Source organism: Ovis aries, chromosome 11, assembly GCF_016772045.2.
Source record: "Ovis aries strain OAR_USU_Benz2616 breed Rambouillet chromosome 11, ARS-UI_Ramb_v3.0, whole genome shotgun sequence".
NCBI lineage: Eukaryota > Metazoa > Chordata > Mammalia > Artiodactyla > Bovidae > Ovis > Ovis aries.
In genome coordinates, this window is record NC_056064.1 from 8,152,600 (window position 1) to 8,170,094 (window position 17,495).

A 17,495-nucleotide genomic window follows, 5' to 3' on the forward strand; every position below is an offset into this window, starting at 1 on the left:
TCTTGAAACTCCCTCTGCGCAAGTGAAGGGAAACGTGATCCGGCGTGCTGGGGCCAGAGCACAGTGTTCTCCAAAGGGGAGTGAGTGGACCAAGTTCTTGCCCCTGGCTTTCTGGGAAAGGCCAGCCACCTTTGGGCCTTGATTTCCCCGTCTGTCCAACGGGGTTACTGACCCCTGTCCTATCCCTTTCCTCAGTGTGCGGAGAGGGTCGCAGGCCAGGCACAGGCTCCAGCTTCGGGAAGGGGGCGTGGCCCGGCCAATCCTGCGTGGGGGCGGCAGTGGGCGTGGCTTCATGCCCGTTCTCCACCGGGAGCCCCACAGACCGGCCTACCCCAGCGCTGTCCTCACGCCCCTCTGCTTCGGGAGCTCTGTACCACCAAGCTCACAGAGCCCCCAGTAAGCCCACCAGCAGGAACGTAATCACCTTTCTTCAAGCCCTTCAGTTTTAATTTCCATCAGCAAAAGCCAATGAAAGACTGCAGCTTAAAAAAGAACCCCAAACAACGGCAACAACAAATTACACAGAGAGTGAGGTCGTGGGCAGACGGCAGTGCTAGGCCTGAGGGGTGGGCAGCTCGTGCCTCCAGGACAGCCAAGAACAAGCCAGGGTGGCCGTGGCCGAGGTGGGGGGGGGGGGGTGCTGTCCCCTCCCCCCAGCCTGAAGAGGCAGCGCAGAGTCCTGCCTGGAGAACTTTGCCCTGAGTCCCGTCCGCTTGGATCCCCTGCCCCCGAGAAACCGCAACCAGCGGTGCCACCACCTGTGCTCCTGCGCCTTCAGCTGGGGGTGCAACAGCAGAGGGCGGTCTCTGCGTGTGCTAGAGCGTGCCATCAGGACCCACTCGGGGGTCAGGACGGGATCGTAAGCCCCGTGAGGAAGGCAGAGTCTGCAGGGGTGTCGCACAGGTGGCCAGGCCCATCCCTCTGGGGTCTGACTGGGTGGGGGCGCAGGAGGAGTAACTGCCTGGAAAGCTGTCGGGAAGGAGTGCCATCTGGATGGGTTTTCAGGTACGAGTAGAAGCTTGCCAGGCAGGAGATGAAGGGAGGGTATTCCACATCAAGGGATCAGCAAGTGTGAGGGCACAAAAGCATCGCGCGTCTTCTCTCCCTGCCTCCGAGGGCAGATGCTATCCCATCACCTGGGCCAGGACAGCCAGGCAACCGACCTTGGCGTTGGAGGCCTGATGCCGCCTCTTCCCAGACGCAGCAGCTCATGGGCAGACACTTTGTAGACCAGAAAGGCTGCCCCCATGCTTCCCTTTGGCTGGTCCCTTTCGGGGCATCTGTGGGTAGCGCTGAGCTGGCCCAGTGGGCCCTGGGTTCTGGCTGCCCGAGGGTTGGCTTCCTGTGAGCTGAAGAGTGTCACCCAGATGCGGTCCCCAAGATGGGGACAGGACTGGGGGTGCTGACACCCGCAGAGGCCCTGCTGCCCGGCTCCGAGCCTGAGGAGGTGTTTTATGGCCCTGGGGCACCCCGGTTTTGCAGCGAAGGGCGTGGGGCCTGTCCTGTGGCTCTCCGTGGAGCAGGTTTAGGACCTGTCCATGCTTCTTTGTCTGGGCCAGGGGCACCAGCCCTGAGCATGTCAGGGTTCAGGTAAGGCTCAGGGCAGGAAGCGCCATCTTCTCCCCCCCGCCCCTCTCCTGTTGGTTCCTCTTCTCCCCATCCATCCTTTCACTCATTCAGGACATGGTCATTAGCACCTGCTGTACCGCAGCCCTGCCTAGATGCTGGAGGTAGTGACGAGCCAGAGACACCACCCTGCTGGGTACAGCATGTGCTGGGGGCAGAGGCACGAGCAGGGAGAACCCCCAGAGGCTGCCCCAGCTGAGCCCTTCCTAGAGGAGCCTGGGGGCACTGGACAAGTCCAGGCAGCACGACCGCCAGTCCAGCTGATGAGGGCAAGCTGCAGGGCTCCGGGGTCCTTGTCCCCAGCCCAGGGCTGCGACCAGCCAGGCCCTCCCTGGGGCCCTGCAAGCCCTCGTGCCATCGCATTACCCACCCAAATTAGAGCTTGTACTTCAGATGAGACGTATCCTTATCACTCTCAAGCAAAGTATAAACATGATCTATTAAAGCCCTTCGGATGTGAAATGTCATCTAAATTAAGAGGATTTTAGAATAGGAAGGCTACGCTACTGTTATCACCGTGGGCAATAATAATAAAAATAGGAATAGAAGTTATTATTCCGCTTACTGAGAGCTCAGCCAGTGACAGATAACGGGCCACTGGTGCCGCCATTCCACCGAATTTCTTAGCAGCCCCTCGAGGAGGTGGTTAACCGCGCTTGCAGAGGAGCAGAGTGAGGCTGAGAGGAGCGTTACATGACTCGTCTCAGATGGCACAGTAGTGAGCCTGGGAGATGGGGTTTTTCCACCTCGCTTTTCATCACACTGTGCACGGATTCCTTTAACATCTCCGGACCTGAGTCCTTCACTGAGGAACATCTTCCAGGAGGGCAGGGCGTTGCAGGGAGAGCTCCCCGGAATACTTCGGGAAAGCTTCTTGGCCATGGAAGGCGCCCCAGTGACAGGTGGCTTTCTTATCATCAGGGTCGCGATCACGTTCTCATCGTCTCATCTGCTTTTAAAGGTCAGGAGACAAAGGCACAGAGAAGGTTCTACCTGCACTTGACCCTTTCACCCAGGGCTGACATGCGGTGGCAGGATCTGCAGGCTGGTCAAAGTTTCAATGATTTGTCTGTGTGCTGGGCTGTGCTTAGTCCATCAGTCGTGTCCAGCTCTTTGCGGCTTCATGGCCTGTTGCCAGCTGGGCTCCTCTGTCCATGGGGATTCTCCAGGCAAGAATACCAGAGTGGGTAGCCTTTCCCTTCTCCAGGGGATCTTCCTGACCCAGGAATGAAATCAGGGTCTCCTGAATTGCGGGCAGATTCTTTACCAGCTGACGTACCAGTTTCTGTCCAGGCTGGTAAATAGTGGCTGCCTGGAGCCCCCAGAATGCCTCCCACTCCCCCCACCTTGGGATCTCCCCCACAACCCCCTGACCATCCGGTGGGCCACCAATTCGACACCTGAAACAGCCCATCTCAGGAGTCAGAAAGGGAAGGAGTCCGCGTTTACAGGGGAGGGAGCTTGAGGTCAGAGCTGTTGGTTTACTCACAGATGGTGGGCCCAATGTGGAGCCTAGGGTCTTTCGGCAGAAAGTCTTGGGGTTCTCAGGACTCGAGCGTCTGCTGTCCTGGGGTGCTGTGGGACCGGCATTTGTAATTGTGCAGAGTTCCTGCTAAAGTCTATAAAGAGGGCAGCTGGGGAAACAGGCAAGTGAGGAGGCCCCTGGGAGTTCAGGCGTTCAGAGCTAAATGGCTCAGCGAGAGACCCAGTGCGGAGGATGCAAAATGTGGACTCCTTAACCTGTGATTGGACCACTGAACTTTGAGGAGTGGGAGAAGTCATCTGCACAGTGAGCTCTCGAAGGACCGGTGGTCAGGCGAGTGGCTTGTCCTGACACATCGGTGGCAGTTGTGACAGTGACTCAAAAGTGGAAATGACAGTTTTATGGGGAGTGAGCGGAGGGGTGGGGGAGGGAAGGAGAAACTCTCAAGACCGTTTGCTGATGTCTCCTTAGAAACTAAAGGTGAGACGCCTTCCCTTTGAAAGTCTTGGTCTTGGTCTCAGACAGGCTGATGTTTGTCCTGTGGCAAGTGAGCGTCCCTGAGTTTTCCGGGACCGCAGACTGCTGGCCCGGGGCAGCGAGAGCTGGCTTTGGCGTGGACTCCTGGTGGTCGTTTTCACCCTTGTGGCCTTGCTCCAGAGAGAGATGAACAGGGTATCCTCCCAGGCCCAGCGCGGGCAGAGCTGTTGTATCAGCCATCCTGATGCTGGCCCTGCGGTCAGCACTGCAGAGAAACCTCACCTTGTCCACAAGGCCCAGATGGTCAGGCCAAAGCTAGAACTCTTGGGGGCCCAGAAAGAGAAGGATTTACCCCCCAATTTGGTGGGTCCTGTCTGAAAAAAATTTTGAAGGATCTGTGTCTTGGTACCATGTGCCAGAGCCTAGCTGGATAGGTTTTTTTTAACTGAATTGAAATGGTGAGACCTTTGCAGGCTGGGTCAAGGTCACAACCAGAGGAATACCTCCGTTCCCTTTCCTTTTGTGTCTTGGATCCTGGAGAAAAAGTTGGGGTGGCCACCTCCCACACTCCACCGTCTTGCTACACTGAGACTTCTGATCGCTGCCCCCCTTTCCAAACAGGATTTGACGTAGCCACACCCAGGTCTTGAGCTCAGCGGTGAGAAGACCATAGAGCAGTCAAGGGCCTGGCTCCAAGCTGGTGGGTCCAGCGCCGATCCCTGCTTCTCCCTGGCAGAGTGGGCACAGCTCCCCTTGCGCCCAAGACCCTGGTGGACAGTTTTCTCTCTGTTCCCGGGGAGTTGGTTTGTGGGCAGCCTGGTCCACAGCTGGAGCCCCCTTCCCTGTCAGGGGCTAGTGACTAGAAGCTCTATGAGAGTGGAACACATGTATGTTTAGTTCACTGCTGTGACCTTAGTGCTTAGAACAGTGCCTGGTGTGTAGGTACTCAGTGACAGATAGGTACTCAGTGAAGGTACTCAGCGATAAATAAGTACTCAGTGGTAGGTACTCAGTGAAGGTACTCAGTGATACATAGGTACGCAGGTAGGTGCTCAGTGAAGGTTTATTGGGTGGATAAGGAGTTGAGAGCAGGGTTGGAGTTACAGAGGTCCGTCACCGCGGCCCCTGCACAAGTTCCAGCTGAGAAAGGGTTGTTGGGGCCCAGCTCTCTGTCAGGAGGCAGAAAGGCCCCTGGAGAAGGATGCAGGGCCAGGGTCCCCAGGTAGAGCTTTCTGCTTCCCCAGAAGAGCCCCAGGACTCCAGCAAGCGGTGCCTAAAGCCATGTTGTCTGATGCAGCCACGTTTGGGGAAGCGCTAGAGGTTTCTGTTGTCCACACTGCGCCCAGACAGATGGTCAGGCTCTCTGGGGGTGGGGCCCCAACATGAGAGGAAGAGGGGCCCTGGGCAGCTCTGAGTGCCTCCTGGAGACACGGGACATGCTGGGGAGGGGGCAGGGAGTGCTCAGAGCAAGCACAGTGCAGGAAAATTGTCCTTCCTAACGGACCATTCGGGATGGAAGGACATTAGAAGAGAGAAGTTTACAAAGATGCCCGTCACAACCACAGCCTGTCGGAGCCATAAGGAACCTCAGAATCCCCCATCCAAGATCACAGAAATAAGTGGGAACCAAGCCAAGAGAGTATCTTCTCAAACCAGGAAAGGGAGAGGATGCAAAGGAACAGGTCCATGACCACAATGGAAGGGCAGTGGGGCCCTTCAGTGTTGACTGAAAGCCAAGGACACCCCAAGCTCCCTCTCAGTCAGGGATTCTCTGCCCCCACAGTGCATCAGAATGACCTGAAAGGACTTACAAAGATCAGGACAGAGCCCCTCCTGGTTCTTGTGTGCTCAGGCTCCCTCAGCCAGGATAGAGACCCGCTGCTCTGCACGGAGACCCTGCTGAGGCTCTCACAGGAGATGGTCAGGAGGGTTAGAGCCCACCATAGTCTCAGGAGGGCCTTCCCTTCCACCAGGGCAGCGGGGAGACAGACTATGCGGATGTGAGTTGAGATCTGACCTTGTAAAAATTTTGAAAGCCTTTGAACGAAAGGTTCTCCCCCTTGGCTGCACCCAGGGGATCACCCAGGAAGTGTCTAAGGGTCTCCCTGTCTGGACTGCACCCTAAACCAGATAAATCAGAACCGTTAGGCTAGGACCCAGACCTCAGCATCTGTGGAGGCTCCCGAAGTAGTCCCATGAGGGGGCAGCGTGAGGATGGGTCCACCAGACAGACCCCTTCACTGGCTCACCGTGCTCCCAGCCCGCTCCTGTGGGCATCTGAGTTTGTGGCCCTTGGGTGCAGGGTCACAGGGGCGGAGGGGCAGCTGAACCTGCAGGCAGCGTTGCCTATCAGCTCAATTTACCCAAAGCAGTGTCTCCCAGCCCTGGTGCTCCTTCCCTGCCTCTGGGCGTCTGACCATCATCAGCTGGTGCTCCACTAGAGTCGTCTGTAGGGCAGACTCCAGGCTGGGCCCTAAGTGGGACACATGAGTCAGTCCCTGCCCTCCACAACCAAAAGAATTTGCCACCCAGCAAGAGAAATCAGATGTGCACGTAAAAATAACTGTGCTTAGGTAAGGCAGAAGCGGGTAAGCGCCACAGAATAAAAGTAGGTGTGGGGTCATACAATTCTCAAAAAAAAACCCAAAAGTGCCATCGACTTCTATTTTTCAATAAAACCTCACAGCTCCAGCAAGTCCAGAAAAAGCATCTCATTCTATGTTGATGGGATGGCAGCAGCTTTCCCTTAGATGGATTGCTGACACCAGAAGTGTGATAGGGCCAACCCGAGAGCCCCCTTTCCAGTGACAGAGGGACGTGGGTTTGTCACCCTCTTAAAGGCTCAGGGAGGCTCAGAGGTGGAGGGACTTTAGAGGTCATCCGGCCTGACCTCCTTGCAGGAGAGAGGAACTGGTTACTCTGGAGCAGAGAAGTGGGACATTGGGTTTGATGCCAACCCTAGGGATTCCTGTTATCCCACTGGTGGGGCGGAGGAACTGCAAACTGGTGAGATTGGGCTCTGGGTCTGAATGACAGCTCCCAGGAGGTGTGGCACCCGCCCGTGCCTGGAGTTCCACCATTGGTGCTTCATTCTTCCACACCCAAGCATCTTCTTTTTAAATGCAACATTCTAGAACAGCAGGAACACACTACCTTCCTAACACCTAAGTTGCCAGGTAGGCAACTTGGAGCTCTCAAGTCCTGAGATTTCATCAGCAAGACATTTTTCCCGTTTGTGCCTAATTTACCACTGCAAAATGGGAGGTATTAGGCCACCAGCGTCGAGCCAGCCAGCTTGGCCCATTGTTAGAGCTGAGTGGAACGCATGTTCTAATTCTGAGGCATGGAAATTTCGTTCCACTAAAATGACAGCATGAAGTTGGGACGTCATGAAAGATTCCAGCCTAGTGTTATCAACAGGGATTCAGGCCTCCCATGTGCTAACGACCTGCTGACCCTATGGCCCAGCATGGACGTGGAATAGCCCTGCCTGGAGCAGAGCTGTGTCTTGAAGGCAGGGCTGATGGCTGGACAGAGACCTGGAAGCCTCATCAGAGGACAGCTGACACTCACTGAAGCTTTCTTCCTGGCAGGCAGTCCTCTAAGCACTTTGCATCTATTAATCTCCAGTTAATAGCGTCAATCTCTTTTACAAATGGAGAAACCAAGGTACAGAAAAAGGTTAGGAGACGGTCTGCCAGGAATCACAGCTAGCAGGTGCCTGGGCCAGGATCTGAACCCGGACGGGTTCCTTGTCTGTGCACTTAGCTGTCAGGCTAACCTGCCTCTCAGGGATGAGACTGGTTGCCCCCCTTCCTGCATTGGCCACACAGGCTGTGTTGGGGAGGGAGCCCCTCTTCGCATTCCTGGCCGCTGAGGGGGGATGGTCATCGGGGTAGTGGGGTGCCAGGGTGCCCACGGGCACTCCTGGACCAGGGGCTCTGCCACGCTTGCCTGGCCCTCAGCCATCACGAGGAGTCCCGAGCTCCACCAGACCTGCCTCATTCCCTGCAGTCTTGCCCTGAACACCCACTGCCAGGGCAGCCTGAACCCCCACCCCTCAAAAATAAAATGAGAAGTTTCTCCAGGAGGGAGCCTGCCGCCAGTGTCCGTTGACTCCTGGGGGTCTGGGGAGAGATGCTGAGGACAAGATGATGGAGAGAATCGGCAAGGCTCCCCCATCCTGTTCTTCCAGCTCCTGCAGGTCCAGCCCTGGGAGCTTCTGGTCCTGGGATCCCTCCTGCCATCCTGGAGGCAGGCTGCACTGCCTCAGGGCAGCTTAGGCCCGAGAGGGCCCCTGGATGGAGCAGCCCCAGAGCTCCCGACACACACACACCTCTTTCCTGGGGATACCCACACACACACACCTCTTTCCTGGGGATACCCACACACACACACACACCTCTTGGGGATACACACACACACACCTCTTTCCTGGGGATACACACACACACACCTCTTTCCTGGGGATGCACACACACACACACCTCTTGGGGATACACACACACACCTCTTTCCTGGGGATACACACACACACATATACCTCTTTCCTGGGGATACACACACACACACACACACACACACACACACACGTCTTTCCTGGACACAGACACACCTCTTTCCTGGGGATACACACACACACACACCTCTTTCCTGGGGATACACACACGCACACACCTCTTTCCTGGATCTGTGCTCGCACATCCCCTGCAAACCCCACCACCACGGAGAGCCCATTGGCCTTGGAAATGGCATAAGGGGCTTAGCTGTTCTCAGCATGTTTGGGGTGATCAGTGAAGCTAGGCAGCCTAACAGGACAGGAGTGGTAGCAGGGAGCAGGAGAAGCGGGCCCAGAAGCCAGCCCTGTGCAGGGTGCTGGGACAGCAGCCTCCTCTCTGGGGCTTCCCAAGGAGGCCGGGCCGGGTCCGGGGCTGTGGCCCTGTGCTCTGAGGGTGCCTAGCTGTTCGGGGCGCACCAGGTGGCTCTCCTACCCTGCACCCCCCACACACACACCTGTCACTCCGCTCAGCCGACTTTGATGCTTGAGATTAAATTCCAGCCCTCAGCAGTGTCTGCTGCGCAGTCTCCAGCAGGAGCCTTTATCTGAGATTAAGGATAATGGATTTCCTTTCTTGGATAAGGTTTTTTTTTTTTTTCTCCCTCTTTCTCTCAGACTTTCTGTCCAAAATGTTCTCGACTTCAGAAAATAGACCTTTTGTTGAAGTCTTATTGACTCAACTCCCCTCCCCCAGGTCTGTCCCCTCTCCGCTGCTCCCCGCCACCTTTCTTTTCACGCTTCCACAGAAACCTGTTCCGAGCGGGAGGTGAGAGCATGCAAAAGCCTAAGGACCTTCCTCTGTGCCTGCCCACTTCCTTCTACCCCAGGGTCCCCTGAGCCCTCTCCCAGCCTGCAGGGGAGCCCGGTGTCGAGTTCGGACGGATGGGGAGAAATAACTTGACTTCTTGCTTATTTTCCTTCAGCACTTTCCGCCAGCACCCACATCTCCAGAAATCTAGATCCTGCCCGGAAGAGATGGGGAGTGGACTTGGTGGGGAGTCCCTTCCTTGGTCTTGGCAGGGGTCATTGCCGTGTACTTTTATTTCACCTGGATCTTTCTTTTTCCCCCTTCAACAGCCCTATTACCATATTTAAATGCAAGTATGTCTCTTTTCATTGGCATTTGCAGTAGCTTAGCCTGACGTTTCTAGAATAGCTCCTTCCCCTTTGAACTTCTCTCCTCCCCAGTAGTTCCGTGTAGCTAGGGCGATAGTCTTAGCATTTAGTGGGCTTCTAGTTCGCTGTGTTTGGGGGACGGCTCTCTCCTTTCTCTCCTCCCTTGCCACCCCCCTCTGCCCTCCACGGTGCATGCCCCTCCCCACCCCCTCATCCTGTTGGCAGTTCTTTATCTGGAAGGCTCAATGGCCAACGCTGGGCTCCTCTGTTGGGCTGTTTGCTGCTGGCTTCTAGCACATCATTTAAAACAAGTCACGAGAAATCAGCCTTGGGATCAGGCCTGCAAGTGTCTGCCTGGAGGCAGGCTGTTCGATGCCTGGGGTTGGGGGGCGGTGTCTGTCCAGGCTTGGCTGTGTGTACACGCGCTCATGGGCAAGAGAAGCCCCGGGGAGGGACTTTTCCTCCTCTTCCTTCACCGGGACCCTCTGCGGCCACACTGGGTCGCCCTGTCCTGGCATTTAGTCCCCTTGCTGGCACAGCCTTGCAGCCTGGAGCGTTGTCAGATGAAGCACAAGGGCTTGGTGAGACCCCCAGGAGACTCTCAGTGCTGACTTGATCCAGTCGGTGGCGCTCAGACAGAAGAGCCTGATCTAAACCCTATAATGCACCTTGGGAGCCACAGGGTTCACCGCACGTGGGTCCCTGTCACCCCACACTTCCGCCCCCAGCTGGGCACCCGGGATGCTTCGCCCTGGGCCTGTGACCTTGCTGACACAGAGGTCTGCAGTTAAGATAGTGGGGCGAACTAGACTTGAGCCATCTCCTGGCCAAGGTGCCTGTGGGCCCAGAGGCCACACCCAGGGCGTCCCGCCTGCGGCTCAGGGGTGACCCCCGCCTGTGACCCAGCCCTGCTGTGCTCCGCCCCTGCCCTCAGCTCTGGACAAGCCCCGGGGGATCACCAGGGTACCAGTGTAGGGACAGCAGAGAGCTCACCCTGCCCGAGAGACGTTCCTCCTAACCTTCTCCCAAGGATTCTGGTGTGCCTTCTAGAGGCAGCTTCTGGGGTGACAGACGGGAGGGAATCAGACACACCTGATTCGCAGGTGTGGGATCCCAGATAGGGATGCTGGGCCTTCCAGAAGCCTGAGAGCCGCTGATCCATGTCCCTCCTGAAGGCCCCTCCCCCACCCGTCCTCTCTGTGCGGGCAGGGCCTGACCGTGGGACGCGTCTTTGGGGGACCCTGGCGGGCCCCCCTTCACCCCAGCTCCCCTCTCTCCACCAGGCTTCCCAGCAGCGGCTTACGGACCGGTGGCGGCGGCGGCGGTGGCGGCGGCGCGCGGCTCAGGTAGGGAGGCGTGCGGCCCGGCGGCTCCCAGGCATGCCCCGTGTGCAGGGACCGTGACGGCCCGGTTGAATCTGTGTGGCTGCGTCTGTCCCCCACTCTCACCACGGCCCGGGGGGCGGGGGGAGCCCCACGGGGGGGCAGTGGCGGGCCTGCAGGCCGCAGGGCCACGAGGACTCCGTCACGCAGAACGGAGAGGTGTGCTTCTTGTGGACTTCGGACGCCCGCCTCGCCGCACAGCCGGCCTCAGGGCGCCCGTGGGCGTCTCCCTCCCTGGCTTTTGCTGGTTCACAGGGCCCCCCCGCCTCGTGTCTCTGACCCAGCCAGAGAAGCTCTAGGTTGTGAAGGGAGGCTCCAAGCCCATCCATGTGTTCCTGCCCCCTCAACCCCTGCTGCACTCCACAGGTGGGCTTGCCGACCCAGCTAGACCCCCACCCCTCCGCCTGAGTCCCTGAGGGTCAAACGTGGGCCGAGCCTGGCCCCGGAGAGCAAAACGGCTCTGCCCAAAGCTCCCTACCACCCCAGGCTCGCTTCTTAGCACAGACCCAGAACTCCTGGCACTCCAGCTGCAAGGGAACTGGGGCTTCTCCTCCCACAAGGCTGCCCAAGTCACTGGGTCTCCAAATCCCACCTTTGCCAGGGTCTGGAAACCCCAGGGTGAGGCGGGAACCTCTCCCCGGGGGCCCTGTGGGCTCAGGCCAGAGCCGGGCTGTCTCCACGCTCCCCCAGACCCTCTGCCTTCCTGAGCAGGCAGGGCTTCTGCTGTGCGCTGGGCCCCACGAGGTCTCCAGGCCTCCCCCAGCACCGCTCCCCCAGCCCCCCAGAGGACCCCGCACCTCCTAGGTCCAGGAGCCACAGTTCGTACTCTGTTCTCACACCCTGTGGCCAGGGTGCTGGAGATCCCAAGGGAGTTCAGTTTTACGTAACAGGGCTCGGAGGAGGATGGGGCGGAGGGAGATGCTGGTGAAGGTACCACGGGGCATTAAAAGCCTAGAGGGCGAAGGCCGCAAAGACCCAGACCCTCGCTGGTAAGAGACTGGCACAGTGAGGCCCTTTGGAAACGTCAGTCAAAAATCCGTTCCATGCAAACTGGCACTGCCTCGAGCTACAAAGGATCCCCTCCCCTGAGCCGCCCACTGGGGGTTGTTTGGAAGGGCCAGGGGATTCTCGGGGCTGCTGAGGGCCAGTTAGCCAGAGAGTTGGGCCGGGGCGCTGGGCACCTTTCATTGGCCTCCTGCTGCCCAGCCAGCCTCCAGAGGCCCCTGGCCCGTGGGCTAGGGTCCCTTGGTCCCCCGCCCTGGGAGCGGGTTGCCCAGCTGCCTCCTGGCTCCCGGTTCCATTTGGCTTTTTCTTGAGCACTTTTTGGTGCCATTATAAACGAGCCTCTGCCCTGCCTGTGCCCAGGAGGAGGGGCAACAAAAGGAAACTCGAGATTTCTGAGTGCTGTTGGTTGGCGTTCCCTCCGCTCAGTTTCTTTCTTATTGTGACTTGGATTATGAAACGAAACTTTAACCCAAAATTAACCCTGCCTCTCTCCCTGCCCCCATTCTCCTTGACTTCATGGCAAGTTTAAAGGGCAGCATGGGGTTCTCTGTGAGTCTGAACGTGGTTTCCCCATGGCCTCTGCCCCCCTCTGCCACCCCCACCCTCTCACAGACCCCCAGAGCCAGGTGGGAGTCCCACCCTGTCCCCACTAACTCCTAACCCCGAAGGTCAGCGCCATCTCCAACCACACCTTTTTTTTTTTAATTTTTTATTTCAGGATCAGTGCTGTTTTATTTGTAGCCATTTCCATAGAGAGCCACGTCTCCCACAGGCCATTCTAGGTCAGCCATGCTCATCACCACACTGTTAGTGAATTCTATTCAGGAGTGTGCTCCCAGACCCCCGCCCACACCAATCTGGGTTAGTTAGTGCCAGGAGCAAACCCTCACCGCACTGTTAGTGAATTCTTTTCAGGAGTGTGCTCCCAGACCCCCCGCCCACACCAGCCTGGGTTAGTTAGTGCAAGGAGCAAGCGCTCAACTCAGAGGTGCCCGACCCCAGCTGCAGGCTTGGTCAGGAAGCTACAAGACACCCATCAGTGCCCCCTGGGTGTGCCCGAGGGCGATGACCAGGCTGTGTCCGCCAAAGTCAGAGCTCTTACTGGGCTGGAAGACACGTGCCCACGTCTGGCCAGGGTAGCCCGGCCCCCCTCCCACTAAAGCCCTTTGTACCTGGAGCAGGGTTGCAAAGCTGGGGAAGGAAGCTCTCTGCCTGTCTCTCCACCTAGTGCAAGTCTGACCTGTAAAGACTCTCCTCGCCCCCGCCCCTGCCCTTTCCCTCTGGAAAATGGTCTGGACGCCAGGTCTGGCAGGATGGCCCATTGTTGACCCCTCATCGTGGCCCCTGGCGTTTGGACATACGTGTGAGGGCTGCACAGACTGTGTGCATCGCCCGGGGCCAGCGGGCGCTCACGGAGGGCTGACCGCCGGCTTCTCCCTTCCTGTGCTCCCGCAGCCGTGCTGCGCTCATCCCAGCTCCTCCCCAGGCGAGCAGGATGTTCCTTCGGCCCGCACCCCCACCCCGAGCAAGCGCCTGTTGGAGGGCATCACAAGTTCACTGGCAGGGAAGGGCGGGCTCAGGGAGTCTGCGCAGTGCTGCCCCGAGCGGGGTCCCACGCGGCACCCGGCTGGGAGCTCCCAGGAGCGGGGCATGGGGTCTCTGCGCCCCAGGGGCGCCCAGGCTTGGCTGTGAGGGGCAGGCCGGCTGTGGAAGGCCCTCTTTTCACTTTCGCTTTTGTCTAGCCCCACCGTTTTGTGTGGTTCTCCCCTTCCTGGTGATGCCGTGCAGGGGGCCTCCGGAGCGGAAGCGCCTGCGAGAGCCGCGGGTGGGGCGCAGCTTGGGATTCGCTCAGCTCGCCGCCTGCACCCGTCGGGAGCCCTGCGCCCCGGCCCTGGGGCGGGCGGCCCGGCGGCCCCTGGGGAGGGCCCGGCGACTCCTAGATGACTTCACTATCAGTGTCGCTTTTCTGTTACCTTCACCCGGAATTTGACACGTCATCTTTTCTTGTGCTCAGTTGGGACTTCATTTTGATCGTATCCATTCAGTTCCAGTGGCCCCATCATGCCCCACCAAAAAACACCCTAAATCCAATTTGGCAAAGGACCCCACTGACAGGTGAAGGAAATGGTTCAGATTTCCAGACCACTTGATTTCTGGGTGGCATCTCGGGTGGGTCTGTGTATCAGTCTCAGAGCTTCCGGCCCCCCCAGCCCCGGCCCGGCCCCAGCCCATCCCCCGCCCCCGCAACCAGCCAGGCCCCCTTCCTGCGCTTTACACTTGCCAGCCTTGTTCCCGTCTAGTGACATGAGCTCCTGATGGTGGTGGTGGGTGTGAGAGTCACGTTTCTGTTGTCTTTTCTCTTGCTTGGTTGGGGCTGCGGTGAGAGTGTCTCTGAGGCATACTTTCCCGCCTCTCTTACACTAGGATCTGCACACCTCCTCTCAAACACTCTTCTGAGCACGCTCAGCGGGAAGGTTTGTCCACACCTATTAATCCTCTCTCAGTGTCCAGCTTCCTGTTAGTACCAGCTGGTTTGCATGTTTTTGCTTGTTCAGATGAAACAGTTCAAGAAACAAACTCATATCCAACTCTCGAGAAATGTCTTTTTTTGTACACTTTTGTTTTCGACTTTTTTTTTTTATTAGTTACGACTCCAAAACACCTGTTGTCCAGTAAAACATTTCACACCCCCTGCCTGTTCTTAGACTGTATGTTTCTGTGGGATGAACGGAATGCATGCACTGTAGTAGATGTCCTTGGTAGCCGTAGCCGTAGCTGTAGAACATGCATTGTTGAGTTGATATTACAGGCCTCGGACGGCTCGGCACAGCACGACTGTCTGCAGGATAGATAGCGTGGGGGCCAGGGAGAGAAGGGGCTCCATATTTTCAATGTTGCCGAAGGGCTTGGATCCATGCTCTCGCCATCCGCCACCACCACCTCCCCTCACACTCCCCACTCCCCCAGTCTGGAACTGGGTCACCACCCTCAGCTGTAACCTTCCCACCCGAGATCTCTCTCGATAGTGTCCTACTGTAGCAAATGAGGATAGAATCCGGGTTGCAAGGAGTTTTACGGTTTTTCCTCGTTCTTGTCTTCTTCATGGTTCTTGAATAGATCAGGTCTTTCCTCACTTCGAAAGGTCTAACAGCCGGGCTTCTCCAAGCCCACTACTCTTATTAGAGTCCTTTTCCAGCTCACCTTCAAGGATACAGGTTCATGTGGCAGCCCTGTCTGCATGGTCAGAGGGGAAATGAAATATGGTATGGAAAGGGAATCGGACCTTGAGATCCTCGGTCTGTAGATGAGGGGGCACGTTTGGTCCTGGTGAAGGTTGGCATTTGTCCTTCTGCTTGGTGAAGGTAAAGGGGGAAGGGGGGCAGGGCAGGTGGGGTGAGAGAGGTGACATTCCTGGTATGGAGGTTATTGGCACAGCTTCATGAGGAGGGGAGGGAGGGAACCAGTAACATCCAAAGAGGAGGCCATGGTTTGCCTCCATCTCCCCAGGAAGACTTCCCAGTCCTGCAGCCTCTGCCCTGGGCTCAGCGTGTGCAGTCAGCCAGCTCCAGGCACAATGTGTCCCCTCCATTTGTGGCGATGAGTCATAATGCAGGGCAGAGGTCTCTTGGAGCTTTGGGAGATGACCCTAACCTTTGTAAGTTGATGGAAGCAGTAGCTGCCGCCCAGGACCCGCTCCTAAAGCCAGGCTGATCAGTGGCTCTGACACAACACCGCAGGACACGGAGGTGGGATCTGAACCCTTGGGGTGCAAGTCACCTATTATCAGGGGAGACAGAGCCCCAAAGTCCACAGAGCCCAGGAAGTCCCCCAAAAGTGTGAAATGACAATGCAAAATGGTAGCCTGTGGAGCGTGGCCCCGGGGCTGGGGGTGGACCAGCGCTGAATGTGAGAGCAGGCAGGTAGCCCAGATTGAGGGCCCCAGGGGCCCTGAGACCCGGGAAGGGAGGTCTGGGAGACACCAGCCTTCCGGTCCAGGCTTCACGGGGGTAGAGATGGGCCAGGGCAGAGGGGAATGGCTGGAGCTGGCAGGCTTCGGGGCTGCCGACGCTGCAGATTGACCCAGAATGGGGAGCAGGAGAAGCGGGTGGGGACGGAAGGAGGGGAGAGCAGAGAAGTCTCCCCCCAACCCTCCACCCCCACCTAAAGCCTGGGTCTGGCTCTGCTGGGAAAATGGCTCTGCTGCCCTGCAGCTGGGCATCCTGAGTGTGCGTTCTAGGAGGTCAAGTGAGCGAGAGTAACATGCAAGTCCTGGGGACAGAATAAATAGTTGACCTTGAACCGTGAAACGAACTCTTTGGGGAGGAGAGTAGGTCCCAGGCCTGCCCTGATTTTATCTGGGGATATTCTTTCACGTCTCAGTGGCCTCCTATGCGTTAGGGGCCGGGGGTGTTCTCACACGCCTCCAGCTGCTGGCGGGATCCGGGTTTCGTGTGCACCAGATGTGGCATGAGCCTCAGTTCCCTAGTCTTGGTCTCCACAAGCCTGTTTTGAAGGTTTGCATTATGCAGGCACCAGGGCAGGTAAAGGCGTGAGACACTTCTTGCCTTCAGTGGTCTGGGCACGAGACACTTCTTGCCTTCAGTGGTCTGAGCATCTAGATCCCTCCCCCGGAAAGCCCTTATTTCCCACGATGCATTGTTTCTGGCACTGGCAGCTCCTTTTTAAAAGGGAAAATGGACCTTTATTTTTGAAGATGGCTTTCCTGGGCCTCCGTCAGCAGGATCCCATGTCCAGGAAGGGGGTGGGTGGGCGGGTTTGCAGTGCAGGCATCTCTCCTTTCCTGCCCAGCCTGCCTTGTGCTAGCAGCAAGCATCCTCTGGGGGTTGTGACCTCAAGATGGCCCATCTGTGGCGAGGGTCATGGGGCCACCCAATCCCTGGAACAGAGCCAGCACCTAAGAAAGGGGGAGAGAATCTGGGACCCATTAGGACCAACTGCTGCAGCCAGCCAGGCTTACTCGCAAGACCTTCCCTGAACAGACGTCTCCCAGTCACAGCCTTGTGCTCTGGGCACCAGGCCCTCGTTTCTGTTTGTCATTAACAGTCTCCATTTCTGGGAGAGCCAGGACTCTGCCCATAAAGAGTCCAGCATTGGATTTCAGTAACCCCAGTGAATTTATAATAATGTGCAGAGCTGCCCGCCTCTAACCTCAGCTTCATTCATTTTCCAAGGGCTTTCGGACCAACTCTGTTGAGGATAAAATACATCAGCTCTAATCAATAATTTTGTAATAGAAATACCATGCACTTGATAAATCAGCTCTGGCGCAATTAGTGACTAGCCTCGAAGCCCAGATCTAAGTATAAGTTAATCCCAAAGTGAGTGGAGTGGGAGCATATTAATGGTCTTTTAAATTAGCGGAATTATTTTCAGCGGGTGACACACCCGTGCCTGCCCCCCTGAGCTGGTTGACACCCTCCCATGCTGGCTCGGGAGGAGGGGTGGGAAGAATGATGCCCCTGAGCACTCTGTAACAGCACGTAGAGCCCCATGGACGGCGGTTTAGGAGCCCCTTCCTGGTACTCTGGGCTGGGCGATGGAGGCGCTGCAGGGTCTGAGGAGCCCCAAAAGTTTGTGAACCCATGTGCTGGTGAGAAGAATCTATGGAGCACCTGCCTGGGTGCAGCATGGTTCTCGGTGCTCCTGCAGAGCTTAGAGCACACGTCTGTACCACAGCCACCCTGACATGTGGGCAGGAAAGCGGAAGATTCTGGCTCAGTTTTACATGTTTGCTTTTATGAGAAAGCTGGGCTACAGAATGGTTCCGTGACTTATCCAAGGTCACACAGCTGGTTACCTGGTTAGCGAGGCTTTGTTCAAGGGTAGA

At 57.3% G+C, this 17,495-nt stretch overlaps 1 protein-coding gene across 9 annotated transcripts in view; it reads left to right on the forward strand.

The window, feature by feature from the left end:
* Positions 1–17,495, forward strand: part of MSI2 (musashi RNA binding protein 2) — a 398,837-nt gene that overhangs the window by 366,486 nt on the left and 14,856 nt on the right. For 5 of the 9 annotated variants that reach the window (XM_060394728.1, XM_060394730.1, XM_027975389.3 and 2 more), the window contains one exon: positions 10,544–10,606. In XM_060394728.1, the coding sequence (XP_060250711.1) occupies positions 10,544–10,606 (63 nt within the window). Of the gene's footprint in view, positions 1–9,221; positions 9,246–10,543; positions 10,607–17,495 lie in introns of all 9 variants that reach the window. The other 4 variants (XM_060394727.1, XM_060394729.1, XM_060394731.1 and 1 more) reach the window with 1 other exon arrangement.